This window comes from Gymnoscopelus microlampas, assembly GCF_963454915.1.
Source record: "Gymnoscopelus microlampas genome assembly, chromosome: 12".
NCBI lineage: Eukaryota > Metazoa > Chordata > Actinopteri > Myctophiformes > Myctophidae > Gymnoscopelus > Gymnoscopelus microlampas.
The window spans coordinates 47,620,516-47,640,392 of record NC_139949.1 but is presented as its reverse complement, the minus strand read 5'-3'; the positions used below and the strand labels follow the sequence as shown (position 1 = coordinate 47,640,392).

Here is a 19,877-nt window from a genome sequence, read left to right as displayed (position 1 = left end):
TGCATTTGATTTAGCAGAGGCTCTTATCCAGAGTGACTTAAAAGTGCAAAATCAGAGAGGAGAGGAAAGGATGTTATGCCAATACATAACATCAAATGCATCGGGGACTCTTTTTTTTTTTTTTTTATAAAATTGTGTATCCAGTCCGGGTGCTCCTTAAAAATACATGCAAAGTTTAATTCCCCTCCCCGGTTACCTAATATTTCATAAGTAAAATAATTGAATAGTGCCTCCCATTGGGCGTGTACTAAAACACAGAAAGATTACATTCAAATGACATGAATTGATTAAATTCAAATCATAACATCAAAGCAGTACAATTATAGAAAAACTGTTCTACCATATAAATGAATAGCACCAAAATAATGTGCAATACATAATATGGATGTAATGGTATCCTCTAGCTAAAACAACTTTTTTATACACACTGGTGTCTCTTCAGGTCACCTGACTGACTGATACTATTGTCACAATGTATACAGTGGAAAGGTTTTTCTCCTGTGTGGACACGAAGATATGACTTCAGATTACTTGAAAGTCTCGTCACAATGTTTACAGTGGAAAGGTTTTACTCCAGTGTGAACAGACTGGTGTCTATTCAGAGTAGCTAACAAAGTGTAACCGTTGTTACAGTATTTACAGTGGAATGGTTTCTCCTATGTGGACAAGCTGGTGTTTATTCAGTGCATTTGACTCACTGAAACTCGTCTCAGTGTTAACAGTGGAAAGGTTTTTCTCAGTGTGGACACGCTGGTGTCTTTTGAGAGAGGTTGAGTCAGTAAAACACTTGTTACACTGTTTACATTGGAAAGGTTTTTCACCAGTGTGGACAAGCTGGTGTCTCTTCAGGTTACCGGAGTCACTGAAAGTCTTGTCACAATGTTTACACTGGAAAGGTTTTTCTCCAGAATGGACGCGCTGGTGTGTCGTCAGGTGACCTGACTCACTGAAAGTCTTGTCACAATATTTACACTGGAAAGGTTTTTCTCCAGTATGGATACGGTGATGTCTCTTCAGGTCCCATGACTGACTGAAATTCTTGTCACAATGTTTACACTGGAAAGGTTTTTCTCCAATGTGAAGGTTCTGGTGGTATTTCAGAGAAGTTGAGTCAGTAAAACTCTCGTCACAATGTTTACATTGGAAAGGTTTTTCGCCAGGGTGGACAAGCTGGTGTCTCTTCAGGTTACTCGAGGCACTAAATGTCTTGTTACAATGTTTACAGTGGAAAGGTTTTTCTCCAGAATGGATACGCTGGTGTCTCGTCGGGTGACCTGACTCACTGAAAGTCTGGTCACAATATTTACACTGCAAAGGTTTTTCTCCAATGTGAAGGTTCTGGTGGTATTTCAGAGAAGTTGAGTTAGTAAAACTCTTGTCACAATGTTTACATTGGATAGGTTTTTCTCCAACGTGAACATACTGGTGTGTTTTCAGAGAAGATGAGTCCGTAAACCTCTTGTCACAGTGTTTACATTGGAAAGGTTTTTCTCCAGTGTGGATACGCTGGTGTGTTTTCAGGGAATGTAATTGAGTAAAACACCTGTTACACTGTTTACATTGGAAAGGTTTTTCACCAGTGTGGACAAGCTGGTGTCTCTTCAGGTTACCCGAGTCACTAAATGACTTGTCACATCGTTTACAGTGGAAAGGTTTTTCTCCAGAATGGATACGCTGGTGTCTGGTCAGGTCACTTGGCTCACTGAAAGTCTTGTGACAATGTTTACATTGGAAAGGTTTTTCTCCGGTATGGATACGCTGGTGTCTCGTCAGATCACCTGACTCAATGAAAGTCTTGTCACAATGTTTACATTGGAAAGGTTTTTCTCCAGTATGGACACGCTGGTGTCTCGTCAACCTAGTTCTGTTACTGAAACTCTTGTCACACTGTTTACAATAGAAAGACTTCCTTCCGGTATGGAAACAATGGTGTCTCTTAAGTTCAGTTGACCGACAGAAACTCTTGTCACAATGTTCACAGATGTGTGTTTTCTTTCCTGTGAAGAGAGAGAGAGAGAGAGACACACAGACAGACAGACAAAGATGGGGGTGATAGAGGGGGAGAGAGGGGGAGCGAAGGGGAGAGGCAGATAACAAATGGTGAGTCACAATGTTTACAGTGGTAAGGATTTTCTACACACTGGTGTCTCTTCAGGTCACCTGACTGGCTTTTGCCACATTTTTTACAGTGGAAAGGTTTTTCTCCTGTGTGGACACGAAGATGTGACTTCAGATTATTTGAAAGTCTTGTCATTATGTTTATAGTGGAAAGGTTTTACTCCAGTGTGAACATACTGGTGTCTATTCAGAGTAGCTAACAAAGTGCAACCGTTGTTACAGTATTTACAGTGGAATAGTTTCTCCTGTGTGGACAAACTGGTGTCTCGTCAGGTCACCTGACTCACTGAAAGTCTTGTCACAATGTTACAAAGGCAGGTTACAAATGGTGAGTCTAGACACGACTCAAAAGCTTCCATCCTCAAACAAATCCCATCTTTGGGAGTCCTACGACTTCATTGTTAAAGGTAGGGTAAGTGATTTACTTTGGTTAAAATAAGTGTTAAATAGCTCTATATTCTGATAATACTCATTGCTATAGCGTGTTTGTTCAGTAAAAGGAGTCTCCATGTCTCTCCAGCTCTTTATTAAACAGAAAATGCATTTTCAGTGCTCTCTTCTGTTGGCTTATATTTTTTCACCTACCTGAAAATGTACGTATATTCTGTTTACTAAAGAGCTGGAGAGACCCCTGTGACCGAACAAATGCTCTGTAGCAATGATTACTATCAGAATATAGTACTTTAACCTTTTTTTTCATAAATGCAAAGAATATCACATATCCTACCTTATTTATAATCTTTCTCTTTTTTTTTGTCGTTTAAGCCAACTCCCAGTTTTTCCCACACATGTAAGTCCTGTCCCTGAGTTTAACACAGACTTACCTCCACTAGTCTCCTCCCAATCATCACTGTCTTCAGTTACTTCAGTGTCAGATTCAAGTTCAACTTCAACTTCAGAGCCTGCTGGTAATGTCAACATTGACCCAACAGGCTCCTCTGGTCTTTGAAGTAACTCCTCCTGTTCCTCTTTAATGTGTGGAGGCTCTGGTTCCTCCTGGAGCAGACTGGGACTCATCTCCTGTTCAGGAGAAACCTCCTCTTCACACACAACCATGTGCAGGATGTCTAGGAGCAGAAAAATAACATGATAGTCAACACTGGACTACTACAATGTAAATCCATTCTTCCATGTTCCATGTACAAAATTAGCTATTACCTACCAAGATAAGATTGACTAAACAGTTACTAACTACAGGTTATTACATTACTGAAAGTTTTAGCAAGATTTTAGCTAAATATAAAATAAATATTTGAAGTAATATATTTAGTTACTTTACCCCCAAAATGAATAATGGTGTTACGGCAAATGTTTTATTTGAATCATGAAATTCTGAAACAATTTCAAAACATGATACTTCACGCCTGAACTCTGATTAGGGAGTAAATTAGTCATGCCACTCAGTGCATGACGTTATGAAACGGAAGCACTTCTGACAATGAAAGCTTGAAATGTGGGTGGTAGCTATGTAAAACATGTTTATGCCGTGGCTCTGTACATCTGGAAATGGGTCTGTGAGTTTGTGAATTTGTCTGCCTGTGTGTCTGGGGCAAATCTCACAAACTGCTGTACCGATCAGCGCCAAAAGTCTAGTGCACACTGCCAGTAGGCCAAGCAAGTATTTTTCACATCTGAAAGAAATGTGTCGCATGTAATAGTAATGTTTCAGTTTTGTAAAGAGTAATGGTCCTTACACACCGGGGGCGTTTTTTTTATGCGAATAATACGTTTTTTTTAAAAAACCTTATAAAGTCAATGCAAGCTTTCACATCAGTTTCACGGAGCGAAAAATATTATTTATTCGGACCGAGTCCGAATTTTGCGTATATTTGCATAATCGCCGGTGTGTAATGACCTTAAGAAAGTGCAGAGTGCAGACTGTAAGCTTTCAAATACTTGTTTTAAAGTTGTTAACCACTTCAACGCTCTATAATTACTGAACTAACCCTCTATACTTAATGAACTAATACTTAGTTGATCGGGGTCAGCCCTGTACTTTTCTTTTTTTCCAGATTGGCTATTGCAGGTAACTGTTCCCCCCACAATATAGGGATGTATTCCTGTCTCTCCAATAAGTCGATTCAACGGTTACAACTGGTTCAGAATGCTGCAGAGTTCTGACCGGCTTTAAAAAAAGTATGATCATATCTCACCAATTCTGGCATCCCTACATTGGCTCCAAATCGTTTTAAGAATTGATTTTAAAATGTTATTAATTTCCTTTAAGGCCATTTTTGGTCAGCCCCATCCTATATCTCCGACCTACTTGAGCCATACATACCGAAGCGAAATTTGAGGTCCTCAGACAAAATAAACAAAAGGTGACCTTCGCTTTCAGAGCTCCAACTCTCTGGAATGCCCTCCCTCTAGAGATCAGGCTCGCAGAGCCTGTGCCCCGGTTCAAATCCCTCCTGAAAACTCACTTTTATAAAGCTGCTTTTATTCCCTACAGTACATGTTTTACCCATTGTGTCCTACTGCATCGCTGCGTAACGTCTTTGTTTTGAATGTTTTTTGCTCTATCTTTTTGCTGTATGGTGTGTTTTTGATTCTCTGTGAAGCACTTTGTAACTTCCATGACTCTGAGGAAGGTCGAAAGACCGAAACGTCAGTCACAATGTATACTTGCACCTAAATAATAAAAGGCTTAAAATGTCCATGTTGGTCCAGCGTTGATCTCTTCTGCACTTTGTAACTTTGTTTCGAAAGGTGCTATATAAATAAAGCTTTATTATTATTATTATTATGCTAGGGTTCAATTGGTTAAACCTCAAACCAAGAAGCTGAGAAAAAGCCAGTCAAAGATCTGTCATCTCACGCAGTTCAGACTCACAGACCCATTTCTAGACGCCTCGTCTCCTACAGAGCTACACCTTAAAAATACGTTTCAGACCTACATCCATACTGTAAAGAAAATCACAATGTGAAGTTATATGGTGCAGTTTTTTTTGGCATTGCATTTGTGCAAAATTCAATGTTCCTTTGGATATGGTAATTTGCCATCATTATTGTATTATTATATGTATTATTATTGTATATATATATTAAGGAAAGGAAGAGCAGATGAAACTTACTGAGGTGTGGGTGGTCTTCAGGTTCCTCCTGTTTAATAGAAATGTCCCTGGATGAGTCTGGAGAGTTCATCTTCACCTGCAGTCTGGGCTCCACACACTGGTCTGAAATGAAGCAAGTGAGTAAGGACTTAATAACTGGAGTCTGGAGACCTAGTAGTGTCAAGAATAACAATACTATTTGCAGAAGGTAAAGACAAAATGGCCTTAGCCCAACTCTCTCCAACATGTGAATCTTGAGATTATGGGATTTATGTATTATGGAAGAGATCATGCTTGACTTAAGTTTACGCAAGGAACAATGGTCTAAAGTGAATAAGGTGAAAGTAACCAATCTGTTTTTAATGTTCTGCCTCCGTTCAAGCAGCAGGGAGTGTACAGTAAGACCATTTCTGTGAGCGTAAATTGTACTGTTCACATTCACAAGTAGGGATGGGAGATCATATTTGATCACATAACCAGCCTTTATTTGACCTCGGTGAGGAGAGTGATCTAAGTAGGGCTGCTAGATGAATTACTATTTTAATTCAGGATTCCAACAACAAAATTCTTTAAAAAGTCAATATTTTTAAGTATAATTCCATTTCACAATGATGCTCTTTGTTTTGTCTTGTGTTTGTGGATATAAACACCCTCTCATCTATATCTGAGCCCTTTTGCCGCACCCTAAAAAGCTCAGTGAGACTGTGAGATGTTTAGTTCAGATCTAGCCAAGATGATGGAAAGAGAGCCTTTGGTCAACAAGAAAAGTACAACCATTTAAAACACACACACACACACACACACACACACACACACACACACACACACACACACACACACACACACACAGTATAAATATATAATGTAATAATGTTGCACAATATAATTTCACCCATTCCTTTATACCTGCTGTAAACTTGAGATTTGACAATGAAATAAGGAGAGAATCTTAAAGTGGGTTTGGGGCTAACTTTGCAGCTTGTGAACAAGACAGGAACACTATTTTCGATGCTGTGCATTACCTGGATGGGCCATTCATTCTAAACTTGACACAGTGACACTTAGTAGTTGGTAAGGATTCAATGTCTGGTGCATGAAGATATGGAGCTCTAACTTCACTTGACACTTACATCAACATTAGACTGTGTGGACAGAGTACAGATCCTGCTCAATTACAAGCTACATTTGCACCTCATTGCTTATGGGATATTTTGCAATGCTACAAAACACTGATGTAACAAACTATAGGGTTAAATACTTGATAAGTCTAAAAGGATAAAAAGGGTAATCAAATGTACATCTCAATTGCATTTCAAAGTGAAATATAATGGGATGAGCTGCAAGTCAAACATTCATTAAGGAAACAGACATCCTACAGTATAGGCTATGGCTCTAAATATATACTGTTTATACAGTATACTATATCCACTGCAATACAACACACTGATGTAACGATAGGGTCACATTAATAGTGGCATCAACAAGACGCAACAAAACAATGTATATATTATTACTGGTGCGGCTGCTAGTGACTACTGGTTGTTTATGATCACATTTATAACAAGCAAGCAGATATAAGAATAATACGATTTATGTATCTTAACTCGTTCATCTCAAATGATAAACAGATGAAACGCATCATGAATGAGTTGATCTTTACCTGCCGTGTTTCAGTGGTTGAGCTGCTAACAAACGTCCTCCTGCTGCTTAACGACGACACTGTTTAGAAACGACACGTTTTAGTTTTCTTTGTATTTTAAAGTGTCAACAACAGTCAGGACGCATAGAGTTGTCAGGACGACGTCGCCATGTTGTTGTTTTAACAAACTTCCTCTTATTATTCTTCTGTGGATTTTAGCGGCAGCTTGCATCCATTGTGTTGCATTACTGCCACCTGCTGGAGTTATTTAACTCCTACAGATTCCCATATCATAATTCTTCCCATACAGTCTGGCTCTCTTTAAAACAGTGGTTCTCAAACTTATGTCAAGGACCCCCAAAATTATATGTATTTGGCCGCAGACCCCCATCTAAAAAAAGATTGGAGTTACAAATGTTCGCTTAAAAAATATATATATATTCAAAGATTTGCACAAATTTTCAAGATTTGTGCAAAGCTCATAGCGCTTGAAGATTTGTGCAAAGCTCAAAGCTCATAGCGCGGCACCGAGTGCCGCGCTATGATCTTGTAGATCTGCTATTTTTGAATAGCCAAAGTAAAAAAGGTCATAATTATTCTGATGCTATATTTACACATTTTGCTGGGTACCCCCTGGTACCCTCTTAAGTACCCCTGGGGAGTGGGACATTGAGCAAATGACTTCTTGCCTACTTCCACCACTCCCTTTATTCCTACTCCAGCTAATCCAGCTCTTTCCATTCCCTCCTTTCTTCTGTATACTCCCTGCAGTATAGAAGTATAAGCTCTACTGTTTCTGGTGCAGTGCTCACAGTCCAGTTGCAGTGTTGCCAAGTCGTCTTATTATTATAAGCGACTTTGGGCTTGTTTATCTGTAAAAGTCACTTAGAATGTTGGTAGTTGCGGGTTGTGGTTTTTTGGGCTTATTTCTAAAATGTATAGTTGCTTATTTTGAGCTTGTTTCCTAAATGTTGTTTAAACCAGTGGTTCTCAGGTCAAGGACCCCCAAATGTACAGTAGCTTATATTTGTCTACGGACCCTCATCTAAAAGTAAAATGTTTTAAAAAAGAATATTCAAATTGATTCACTTTTTTTTTTCAAAATGTATTTTTCAAATATCCGATGCATATTAGGTTTAATATGTAGCCTAGTCACTTCTTTTGGGCTGTTTTCATAGATATGGTTGCTTATTTCTCTCACAAAATCTGGCATACCTGCCAATTGTCAAAACAGCTGGTGCCTCTCATCTCTGTACTTATTACATGAGAACAGGGCATGTTGCATTGCTTTTGCTCTTCTAACCACTCATTTTGCCAATGGAGCTCTAGTTGTTCTCTGCAAATTCTAAAGCATTCACATTTTCCAAACTGAACCTTCAGATCTAAGGTTTCTTTCAACAGAACTTTCTTGGACACTTTATCAAATATTGCATTACCCTCGACCCCGAGTGCCCCCTGGGACTTTTTGTCTTATCCTTTTAGCATAACTTTAGACTGTACTACATGCACTTATATGAAACTTGTTAATAAAGTATTCAATCAAATTCAATGTTAACTTGTAGATCTGTTCTTTTCGTCACGCGACTTCTTAGGCCACACGTATTTCACGTAATGCTAGACATGTTTTCTTATGAACAAAATCAATAGCCAAACACTATGTAAGTTATATTCAAATTGTATTCAAATTATCCAATATCCAAATATTTTCCAGGTTTTGTCATTTCTAAATATTTCCGAAAATTCAGAACTTTGCAATGATAACTATTCTCATAATTCCTTAAAAATACATGCATGCATTTTTTTCAGTCCAAAGTTTTGCAATGATAATTATTCTCATAATTCCTTAAAAATACATGCATGCATTTTTTCTCCCTCTGTCATATGAGTAAAATAATTGAACTGATTACATTCAAATCATAATATCAAAAAAGTAAAAGTCTACAAAAACATAAAAACAATTTGCAATACATATGACTGTAATGGCATCCTCTAGCTAAAATAAAGTCAACATAAATCATTAACATTAACACTAAAAAGAAATTGGTGTAAGGAATTAAAATAAGAAGAAAACAAAAGAGCTGGAGAATAAAGGCCTCCATTGACATGAACAGTATATATATATCCATAATATTTTGCCTGTCTACCCGAGTTATTGAAACTCTTGTCACACCGTTTACAGTGGACATTTATTTTCACTTGTGTGGACTGTGGACACGAAGGTGTGCCTTTAGAACTTGAAACATTGTAACTCTTGTCAAAGTGTTTACATTGAAAAGGTTTTTCTACACACTGGTGTCTCTTCAGGGTACCTGACTAAGTGAAACTTTAGAGTGGAAAGGTTTTTCTCCTGTGTGGACACGAAGGTGTGACTTCAGATTACCTGAAACACTGAAACTCTTGTTACAATGTTTACAGTGGAAAGGTTTTTCTCCAGTGTGGATACGCTGATGTTTCTTCAGGTCACCTGATTCACTGAAACTCTTGTCACAATGTTTACAGTGGAAAGGTTTTTCTCCAGTATGGATACGCTGGTGAATCTTCAGGTGACCTAACTTACTGAAAGTCTTGTTACAATGTTCACAGTGGAAAGGTTTTTCTCCAGTGTGTACACTCTGGTGTGCTTTTAAATAACTTGACATATTGAAACTTTTGTTACAGAGTGTACAGTGGAAAGGTTTATCTCCAGTGTGAACAGACTGGTGTCTATTCAGAGTAGTAACCGAAGTGAAACTGTTATTACAATATTTACAGTGGAATGGTTTTTCTCCTGTGTGGACATGCTGGTGTGTCTTCAGAGCTCTTGACTCATTGAAACTCTTGTCACAGTTTTTACAGTGGAAAGGTCTTTCTCCAGTGTGGACACGAAGGTGTGACTTCAGACTACTTGAAGTATTGAAACTCTTGTCACAGTGTTTACATTGGAAAGGTCTTTCTCCAGTGTGGATACGCTGGTGTGTTTTCAGATTAGATAATACAGTAAAACATCTGTTACACTGTTTACATTGGAAAGGTTTTTCTCCAGTATGGACACGCTGGTGTATTGCCAAATTAGTTGTGTTCCTGAAACTCTTGTCACACTGTTTACAGATGTGTGTTTTATTTCCTGTGACAGTCAGATGATGTGTCTGTACTTCTCCTAGTTCAGCTAAAGTCTTTGTAAACTGTTGATGACAGTAAGATCTCGGTTCATCAGTGTCTCCTAGTTCCCGGCTGGTGATTTGCTGACAGGCTGCTGAGGTGATCTGTCCATTCCTCAGCATTTGGCAGTAGAGGTCATTGTGTCTATACAGTATGTGTTTATGGAGGAAGACTTGCGATGTGAAGGAGTATGGACACTCAGAACAAGAGAAGAACTGAGTCTGGGAAGAATGGGATATCACTTCTGAGAGAGAGAGACAGACAGACAGACAAAAATGGGGGTGACAGAGGGTGAGAGAAAGGTTAAAATGGTGAGTACAGACACAAACGAAAAGCTTCCATCATCAAACAGGTCCATTTTTAGGAGTCCTACGGCTTCCCTGTTGATATTTCTGTTTTTGCTCATCATCTTTCTCTTTTCTTAGTCATGACATGAAATGCAGCTCAAAGTACTTTACAGAGCAAGAATACAATTACAGAAAAAGTACAACTAATTTAACAATAAGGCAAAAAGAAAAGCAAAAGCATAAGGGTCCTTTCAGACGGCAAGCGGCCAACGCAACTATGTAATTCACTTTCAATGAGAGGCGGGCGATTATTTGGGACGCACGGAGAAGTTGAGGGGGTGGTGAGGCGAGCGGGCGCGGTCCCGTGAAATGTTCGCGCGCATGCTCGTTTGTGCACGCGCGCGGCGGGAACTGGATTGTGGTGAGCTTTTGTTTTCTCCGCACCGTGCAGGAGGACAGAACGGCAGTGATCAAACGATACCACGTGCCGTGTGTTACGACCTTAAAACAACAGCATTAACACTGACTGACCTCCACTAGTCTCCTCCCAATCATCACGGTCTTCAGTAACTTCAGTGTCAGATTCAAGTTCAACTTCAACTTCATAGCAGTGTGAAGAGATGTCTTCATCATCATCTTCACTTTTCAATGCTAGTGATGTCAACATTGACCCAACAGGCTCCTCTGGTCTTTGAAGCATCACCTCGTCTTCCTCTTTAATCTGTGGAGGCTCTGGTTCCTCCTGGAGCCGACTGGGACTCCTCTCCTTTTCAGGAGAAACCTCCTCTTTACACACAGCCATGTGCAGGATGCCTAGGAGCATAAAAATAACATGATAGTTAACACTGGACTACTACAATGTAAATCCATTCTTCCATGTTCCATGTACAAAATTAGCTATTACCTACCAAGATAAGATTGACTAAACAGTTACCAACTACACGTTATTACAGTTCTAGCAAAAAATACATATATATATATTTGAAGAATATATTTAGTTACTTTACCCCCAAAATGAATACTGGTTGTTTTATTTGAATCATGAAAAAGTCATGCCACTCAGTGCATGACGTTATGAAACAGAAGCACTTCTGACAATGAAAGCTTGAAATGTGGGTTTAGCTGAAAAATCAATGTAAAAGATTTTTATGTCGTGGCTCTGTACGTCTGGAAATGGGTCTGTGAGTTTGTGAATCTGTCTGCCTGTTTGTCTTTGTAAAGAGTAAGAAAGTGCAGAATGCAGACAGTAAGCTTTCAAATACTTGTTTGAAATTTGTTAACCACTTAAACGCTCTGTAATTACTGAACTAACCCTCTATACCTAATGAACTAATACTTAGTTGATCGGGGTCGGCCCTGTACTTTTACTTTTTACCTTGTACGGTTACAACTAGTTCAGAATGCTCCAGCCCGGGTCCTGACCGGCTAAAAAAAGTACTATCATATCTCACCAATTCTGGCATCTTTACACTGGCTCCCAATCACTTTCAGAAATGTTATTAATTTGCTTTAAACTATTCTGGTAATATGATCCTTTACTCTGGTGCCAGCTTGCCTCTGTGAACATGCATCCTACCAAAGCGAGTCTCTGCATCATTGTGTTGCTTAATGGTTCCGTGTTCTTGTATTTTCCTTTTTGTCATGTAGTGTATTCTGCCCTCCCTTTTTGGTGTTAGTCTTGTATATCCCTTAAATAATTTGGGAAATTATTTTCCTGTCTTTTTTTGATATTCCCTATATTTGTAATTCTGAGTAATTCTACAGGGACTATAGATATTCTGAAAATAGAAATATTGAACCTTGAAATTCTGACTAACCACAGACCCAGACAGGCCACTAAGAATACAATTGGTTAAGAAGAACAAGTAACCATAGATATGTTTTTAATTGTTTTTAACTGGTTTGACCTACGGGCATACAAATAAAGTAAAATAAAGGTATATATATATATATCTGTGCAAAGGTAGGCCTGGTGCCAGCTCACTCAGGGGAGATGTGTCACACCTGCGGTGTCACAAGTGGGAGTGGCTGACACTGGCCATTTCCTGATAAAAGCACAGACTGTTTGTGTATGATCATGACCTGATGAAGATCTATAAGATCGAAACGTTGTCCAAATAAAGAAAGTCTTCTTGTACCAAATCCGGTGTGCGGGCTCCATCCATTTTTATACTGTTATTTTTTAGCCCAGCACCCACCAGTCGATGTGCGTTGCCTATTTTCTTTCTCATTAATTTGCTTTAAGGCCATTTCTGGTCTGGCCCCATCCTATATCTCCGACCTACTCGAGCCATGGCTCGAGTAGGTCGGAGATATACATTAGCCATACATACCTTTGGTATATATGGCTATTTGAAGTCCTCAGACAAAGCAATTTGAGGTCCTCAGGCAAAGCTCTACTCAAAATCCTATATTCCAAAAAAGGGTTAGCTTTCAGAACTCCGACTCTCTGGAATGCCCTCCCTCTAGCGATTTCATAAAGCTGCTTTTATTCCCTACATGTTTTTACCCATTGTGTCCTACTGCATTGCTGCGTAATGTCTTTTTGTTTTTAGCTCTATCTTTTGCTGTGTGGTGTGTTTTTGATTCACTGTGAAGCACTCTGTAACTTTGTTTCGAAAGGTGCTATATGAATAAAGCTTTATTATATTATCTTATCTTGTGTGTGCAGTCAAAATGTTTAGGAACGATAAGGAGTTTGAACGATGGTGCAATAGCGATGGTGTCTTAACTTTGAGCCAAGAAGACACCAGCCAAGTAAATAGGGAAGAACTTGAACAATACTGTTCAATTTTGTAGCAAATCGCACTTTCTGCGTTTGATGCAGCTAAGCTACAATCGCTAGACCCATTGAAAGGGTTCGAGAGAGATGTTGGTGTTTTAAGCTAATCACTCAATCAGTTGTCTTTTAGATATTTATTCACTAAATCACACATAATACATAAATTGAATACATAAGTTACATGGTCAGTTACAGATAGACCTGGCGCTGGTTCATTAAGTCAGCGTCAGGCTAAGGTATAAACAGACGTTAGTTACATCACTTAGACAGACCGGTTAGTTAGGTTATTAAACCTGTAAGAAAACAAAACACAGGGAACAACAATATAAATGACATGAATCTTCACCCCATTATGAACACATCAGAGTTATAATCGTTACATAGTTAATTCTCACTTACTTTAGTCCATCCATTCTCTCGCCAAGTTGTTAGCAACTGTACCAGGTTCCCATTCCCCTGGCACAGCAATCGAATCTAAAGCTTTCTCCCAAGACAAGCTATTATATCAACTTCACACATAGGGTCCGCCTTTAGGGCAGGCAGATCTTCTCCCATGAGGCATTGCTCTTGGTACTGTCTCTAGTTACACATGGGCTGGCTAGCCCTGGCATCTGCTCAGTCAACCAAAGGCTCTGTTTTCACACAAAGCCCAAGTCCCTTATCTCACCTTCCCCCGCTCAGGAATGCTCCAGGAGACCCTTTGAGGCTCTTGCTTAGCAGGGGGTCTACTGTGGGCTTGCTAGGCTCCACTTAAAGGGACATTAAATTACTTCAACAGGACAGTTGAAATAAAGTACATTACTATATCATTAATGATAATCCACAATTATCTTTCATAATCATAGATTATTTCCACACCTGCCACCTGTGTGTCTGATCTAGGATCCAGGACACACACAAAACATTCCTCGTGAGCTTTTTGGCTCTTTAGATAACGGCTCGGTAAAACAATTATTTAGTATGGCTCTCTGTAAACTGCTTTGATCCCATACTCATACAGGTTACATTTTCAACACACATTGTCTCTCAGTGGCTCCAAACCCATATTTTGAAACAATTAACAGTTCAACTTAATGTTCTCAATTTGTTTGAAATACTTTTTGGACATTGTGGCTAATATTTGATCTCAAATTGACTTTACTTCATAGTAAATCAAGACCAATTTAATTTAGCAACAATTCTTTTCCACTAGTTTATCCCTGAGATTTTTCCTAAATCCCAGGACAACTTAACTTTAATTGTAGTTATTATCTACGTTTAAGCATGAACCCTCCAGGGCCCATTTGTTTGACACCCACGTGTCTTGTCTTTTTTCTCTCCTCCCACTAAGTCAATGTCCTATTTTAGGGCATTTTGCCATGGTAACTGACATTGCAATTTGGGCAAAAGGGTTAAAAGATTATTAAAATAGTTGATCTACAATTTCACCTTAAGAAATTTTAACTTTAACCTCAAGCACACATACAAAAATGCTTATACAATCAATCAAACGGTTTGGTTACTCAGATCATGAGTCAAACATCAGTAAAGAATATATTTTGTTGGGCGGAAGAACCTTCCATTGTTTGCATTTTGGACTTAGTGGCATAGTTTTGGAAGTTACAAGTAGCTTAATACATTTCATTATGCGTTAAGTTATTTCTTCTGTGGTAATATTGCAAATCCTAGAAATGATACATTCATTTACAAAGTATATCTCGAAATTCCTATGTAAACAGTCGCTCAAATAAGACATTTCGATTTTTTAGACACCGCGCTGGCATCTTTTCGCTTCTCGTCTGCACTGCTCCCTTACTCTGAGGGTGGCAGCGCAAGTGTCAGTTCTCAGCTGTTGCCAAGAAAGAGCTGGTTGCTCCCTCCGCAGAGGGTGAGGAAGGCTTATCTTTTATCTTTACCTTCTTTTTTCTAATTATTCCAGCCCCACCAGGACGAAGCATTCTCTCTGCCTGGATCCTGGCGGTAAGAACTGAAAGGACCTGTACGCCAGGCCACACCCACTCAGACTTCCTTCTGAGTGGTTTTGGGGGTGCTGGGTTGGCGCCCAGCCCCCTATTTCGGACAGACCCTGGTCTGCCTTTAGCTTGTCGCCTGCCACCTTTGTGACACGCAGGCTTGGGGCAAACGCCGCCCTTCTTGAACGCCACCAGTCTGCTTTTAGCTGGTCGCCTGCCACCTTTGTGACACGCAGGCTTGGGGCGAACGCCACCCTTCTCGGATGCCACCAGGACGCTTTTAGCTGGTCGCCTGCCACCTTTGTTAGCCGCAGGCTTCAAAGGACCTCCCGGCTGACTGGCCATGGCTCTGCGCTCTGGCGTAGTGGTGTGCTTCCCCTCCATCTTGAGTGGGCTGGTGTCGACGTCCGTCGTAGCGGCGCCCTCTGGACGGTCCTCCATGGCAGCTGTTGTGGCTGACACCCCCGACGGTGCCTCTCCCGGTGCAGCTCCTCCAGTAGCGACATCCAGTGGCTGGCACCCCTCAGCGTTGATTGGTTCGGTGGCGACGTCCTCTGACGCCCTCGCCTGCGCGGCTCCATCGACCATCTCCCTTGCAGCTTCTCTCGCGACCTCCAGTGGCAGCTCCACCGCGCCCGCAGCTTGGTCTGCGGGAGCAGCAACGCTGTCTGATGGCACCTCCTTCTCAGCCGTCAACGGTTCCTCTCCTCCAGCTGTCACGACGACGTCCTCCGACGCCCTCGCCGGCGCCTCTCCTGCGGCCTCTGGTGGATGGTATCCCTCTGCGTTGAGTGGGTCCTCCTCCGTGACTGTCACGATTGACGCCTCTGCCTCGACCACCACGTCACCCGTGGCCTTGTCCCCAGGAGCAGTACCAACTGCGATCTCCAGTGGCACCTTCTCAGCGTGGTCCCCTGGAGCTGGTTCGACCTCCGATGGCACTCCCTCCGGATGGCCCTCTGGATGGTCTTCCTTCTCAACGTGGTCCCCTGGAGCTGGTTCGACCTCCGATGGCACTCCCTCCGCCGCGTTGTCCATCGAGACTGCTCTGCTGGCCGCCTGCTCATCTGCGATGTCGGCTCCTAGCACGGCTCCCTCTGGAACCTTCTCAGCGTCGTCTCCTGGTGCAGTAGTGATGCCATCTGGGACTCTGAGAACTGCTGGCCCAGTTGATCCGGCTGTAGGTGTGACATTCCAACCCCCCTTTGCAGCGACCGGCTTATCTGTAGGACTGGTGACATCCTCACCTCCTCCAGTTGCTCTGTCCTTTACGACCGGCTCATCTGTAGGACTGGTGATTCCAACCCCCTCTCCAGGCACAACCGGCTTTGCTGCTATCTCTGTGGGGGAGGTCATTTGCTCTTCCCTCACAGCAGGGGATTCACACAATTCGGGCTGTGTGAAGCGGGACCCATATTCTTCCTGGATCGCATGTTCCGCCTCAACCCAGACCTGCTTACAGGCCTCTTTTATGTTGCGTATCTCAGATTTGTCGGCAGGACGACGGGCTCTTCGCACAGAATTTAAAGTCATTTCGAGTACTTTAAAACATTCGTCCCTGAACCAATGTAACGCTGGACTTATCTCTTCTGTCGGTAGATCACGAAGGATATAGGCCATATACTGAGCTTTTTCCATCAAGACTGCCTGAGCTGCCATACACTTTGGGAGCTCTTCTGAGCCATATTCATCAAGCGGTGGCCTATTGCTCCGATAGTCTGCCGCTATTTCTCTCACCTCCAATTCTGACTGTGCTGCTCTCAACCTTTTCCTTAACTCTGCCATGTTCCCCTTTTTTACCTCGCCTTCTTGGCTTCTACAGGACTTTAGGTAGGCCTTTTTTTTAGTTAGTTTTGATTCAATAGGCCGTGAAAGCAATCGTCAGTTATTTTTAGCAAGTAGTAGTGTTGTTCAGCCTTTAGCTAATAACAACAATAATTAATTAACACTGTGTTTAACCTGTAATAGCACCCACCCTTTAGCATTCTATGCAAGAAGCCTGTTAATGGTCTATTCACATTTAGTTATTTTGTTAATTAATACTGGCAGGATTTATTTAGCTCTACCAAAGTAAATAATAGCATTTAACCCACAATGATGACTTAATCCACTGCTATCGTAACTAATCATGTAGTTGCTCACAGTTTTAGTCTATCATAAAGTCTGGTTGAACATGGTATTACACTAGTGGTAGAAAACCTCCCCCACCCCTTATCAGTAAACAATGGCCTTTAACTCCTAATTATAAGATCACCTCATAATCACTGTCTTTTAGTCTAATTTTTAGCTATATTGCAGTGTCTGGTCTCTCATAAAGCCTGGTTGAACCATGAATACTATTTTAAAGTTTGTCTAATCAGCTTAAAGCAAGCATCTATGATTAGATTATTAACCAAACCTAACTACTTCTCCTCTCAAGGCGTGTTAGAATTTGGCGGTTAGCTTAGCACTGTCTTGTAAGTGAACAAAGACAATGCTAATTTTCTCCCCCACCACTCAACAGTGGCAGTGGCAGTTAGCTAGCAGCTAGCACTTTATGCTAGACAATAGATCTGTTAGCACTGTGAGCTAGCGACACTAAGAGTAGCTCTCAGGACTGTTAGCTTTCTAAACCCCCTTATTGGTACGCTAATCAAACTTTTAACGGTAGCCTAGCTACGTAACCTGTGGTTAGCTTCTAGCTTCTCCCTCAGCTCCTTATTCTTAGCACGCAGCGTTTCACAATCTACAGTCTCTTTTCTCCACGGTTTTCACAAACTGTGGGGCTTTGTTTCATTCATAGCAACCTGATAGTGATAGTCTCTCTCCCGGAGGTTCCTCGTAGGTACGTACAGTCTCAATGCCTCGGTCCTCTTTGTAGGCCGCAAGCTGCTCCGTTTGTCCCCTTCGCCTCCGTGGATCTGACGACTCCCTTCAGTTGCTGATTTTCACTCTACCACTAGTTCATTACTCCAGTGTTAGTGCTATTAACCTATTTTAACCTGTCCCATAACCAGGCTTATAAGTATTTTATTATTACAACTCACGTCTCATCTTAAAGAGACCGTGCGTCTTCATTCCTATGGCTATAGGAGTTTGTTATTCTTTATATAACATGCATAACATCCGCTTCCAAGGCCTCTCTCTTTCCTAGAATTACAGAAGCTACCACGGGACCTTTTCTCAAGGTTCATCCGCTTCTATGGCCAAATACTTTCTTAGAGTTTACCAAGGCTACCACGGGTTTATAATTGTTTAATTACTCTGTAACATTTAATCTCTGTTTAATGACTATGTAACCAATACACACAACTAGTTGTCCCTCTCAGACACACTAGTGGTTGATTACTATGTAACACTTAAACTTTGTTAATGACTTTGTAATTATACTTATACCTAGTTGTCCCTCTCAGACAAACTAGTACTGTGTTATACCTCTGTATAACACAAAGGCCTTATTAAAGGCCGCTTAAACTTAGTAGAAAAGTCCCCTCCGGAGACTACTAGAGTTTAATAACTTGTAATTAAACTTAAAACTGATAGATGTCTCTTATATAAGAGACTCTAAAGTTTAATAACTGTTCAATTTTGTAGCAAATCGCACTTTCTGCGTTTGATGCAGCTAAGCTACAATCGCTAGACCCATTGAAAGGGTTCGAGAGAGATGTTGGTGTTTTAAGCTAATCACTCAATCGGTTGTCTTTTAGATATTTATTCACTAAATCACACATAATACATAAATTGAATACATAAGTTACATGGTCAGTTACAGATAGACCTGGCGCTGGTTCATTAAGTCAGCGTCAGGCTAAGGTATAAACAGACGTTAGTTACATCACTTAGACAGACCGGTTAGTTAGGTTATTAAACCTGTAAGAAAACAAAACACAGGGAACAACAATATAAATGACATGAATCTTCACCCCATTATGAACACATCAGAGTTATAATCGTTACATAGTTAATTCTCACTTACTTTAGTCCATCCATTCTCTCGCCAAGTTGTTAGCAACTGTACCAGGTTCCCATTCCCCTGGCACAGCAATCGAATCTAAAGCTTTCTCCCAAGACAAGCTATTATATCAACTTCACACATAGGGTCCGCCTTTAGGGCAGGCAGATCTTCTCCCATGAGGCATTGCTCTTGGTACTGTCTCTAGTTACACATGGGCTGGCTAGCCCTGGCATCTGCTCAGTCAACCAAAGGCTCTGTTTTCACACAAAGCCCAAGTCCCTTATCTCACCTTCCCCCGCTCAGGAATGCTCCAGGAGACCCTTTGAGGCTCTTGCTTAGCAGGGGGTCTACTGTGGGCTTGCTAGGCTCCACTTAAAGGGACATTAAATTACTTCAACAGGACAGTTGAAATAAAGTACATTACTATATCATTAATGATAATCCACAATTATCTTTCATAATCATAGATTATTTCCACAAATACATTGTCTGGACCAACCTCGGATCGGGCCTAGATGTCAGGGCCGCTGACTAGTTATTATTATTATGCTAGAGTTCAAATGGTTAAACCTCAAATCAAGAAGCTGAGAAAAAGCCAGTCAAAGATCTGTGTTATCTCACACAGTTCAGACTCACAGACCCATTTCTAGACGCCTCATCTCCTACAGAGCCACACCATCAAAATAAGTTTTAGACCTACATCTATACTGCAAAGAAAATCACAAGGTGAGGTTATATGGTCCAGTTTTCTTTCTCATTTGTGCAAAATTCCATGTGCTTTTGGATATGGCAATTTGCCATTATTATTGTATTATATTGTTATTGTATATATATATATATATATTAAGGAAAGGAAAAGCACATTAAACTTACTGTGTGGGTGGTCTTCAGGATCCTGTTTAATAGAAATGTCCCTGGATGAGTCTGGAGAGTTCATCTTCACCTGCAGTCTGGGCTCCACACACTGGTCTGAA

The 19,877-nt window shown here is 40.8% G+C and overlaps 2 protein-coding genes across 5 annotated transcripts in view; both read right to left on the bottom strand.

Annotated features, from left to right (window-relative positions):
* Positions 1-484: 484 nt before the first annotated feature.
* LOC311057519 (uncharacterized protein) lies at positions 485-6,948 on the bottom strand. Its single transcript, XM_084074483.1, has 4 exons — positions 6,832-6,948; positions 5,193-5,294; positions 2,943-3,185; positions 485-1,997 (listed from the first exon to the last, which is right to left on the bottom strand). Exons 2-4 carry the CDS (start codon positions 5,260-5,262, stop codon positions 637-639), a joined length of 1,674 nt encoding a protein of 557 aa, XP_083930609.1. The 5' UTR covers positions 5,263-5,294; positions 6,832-6,948; the 3' UTR covers positions 485-636.
* Positions 6,949-8,876: 1,928 nt separating this feature from the next.
* Positions 8,877-19,877, bottom strand: part of LOC311057518 (uncharacterized protein) — a 135,899-nt gene continuing 124,898 nt past the window's right edge. For 2 of the 4 annotated variants that reach the window (XM_084074481.1, XM_084074482.1), the window contains 3 exons: positions 19,777-19,872; positions 10,767-11,048; positions 8,877-10,192 (listed from right to left, as the gene is read on the bottom strand). In XM_084074481.1, the coding sequence (XP_083930607.1) occupies positions 9,111-10,192; positions 10,767-11,048; positions 19,777-19,840 (1,428 nt within the window). In that variant the 5' untranslated portion in view covers positions 19,841-19,872 and the 3' untranslated portion in view covers positions 8,877-9,110. The remainder of the gene's footprint in view (positions 10,193-10,766; positions 11,049-19,776; positions 19,873-19,877) is intronic. The other 2 variants (XM_084074479.1, XM_084074480.1) reach the window with 1 other exon arrangement.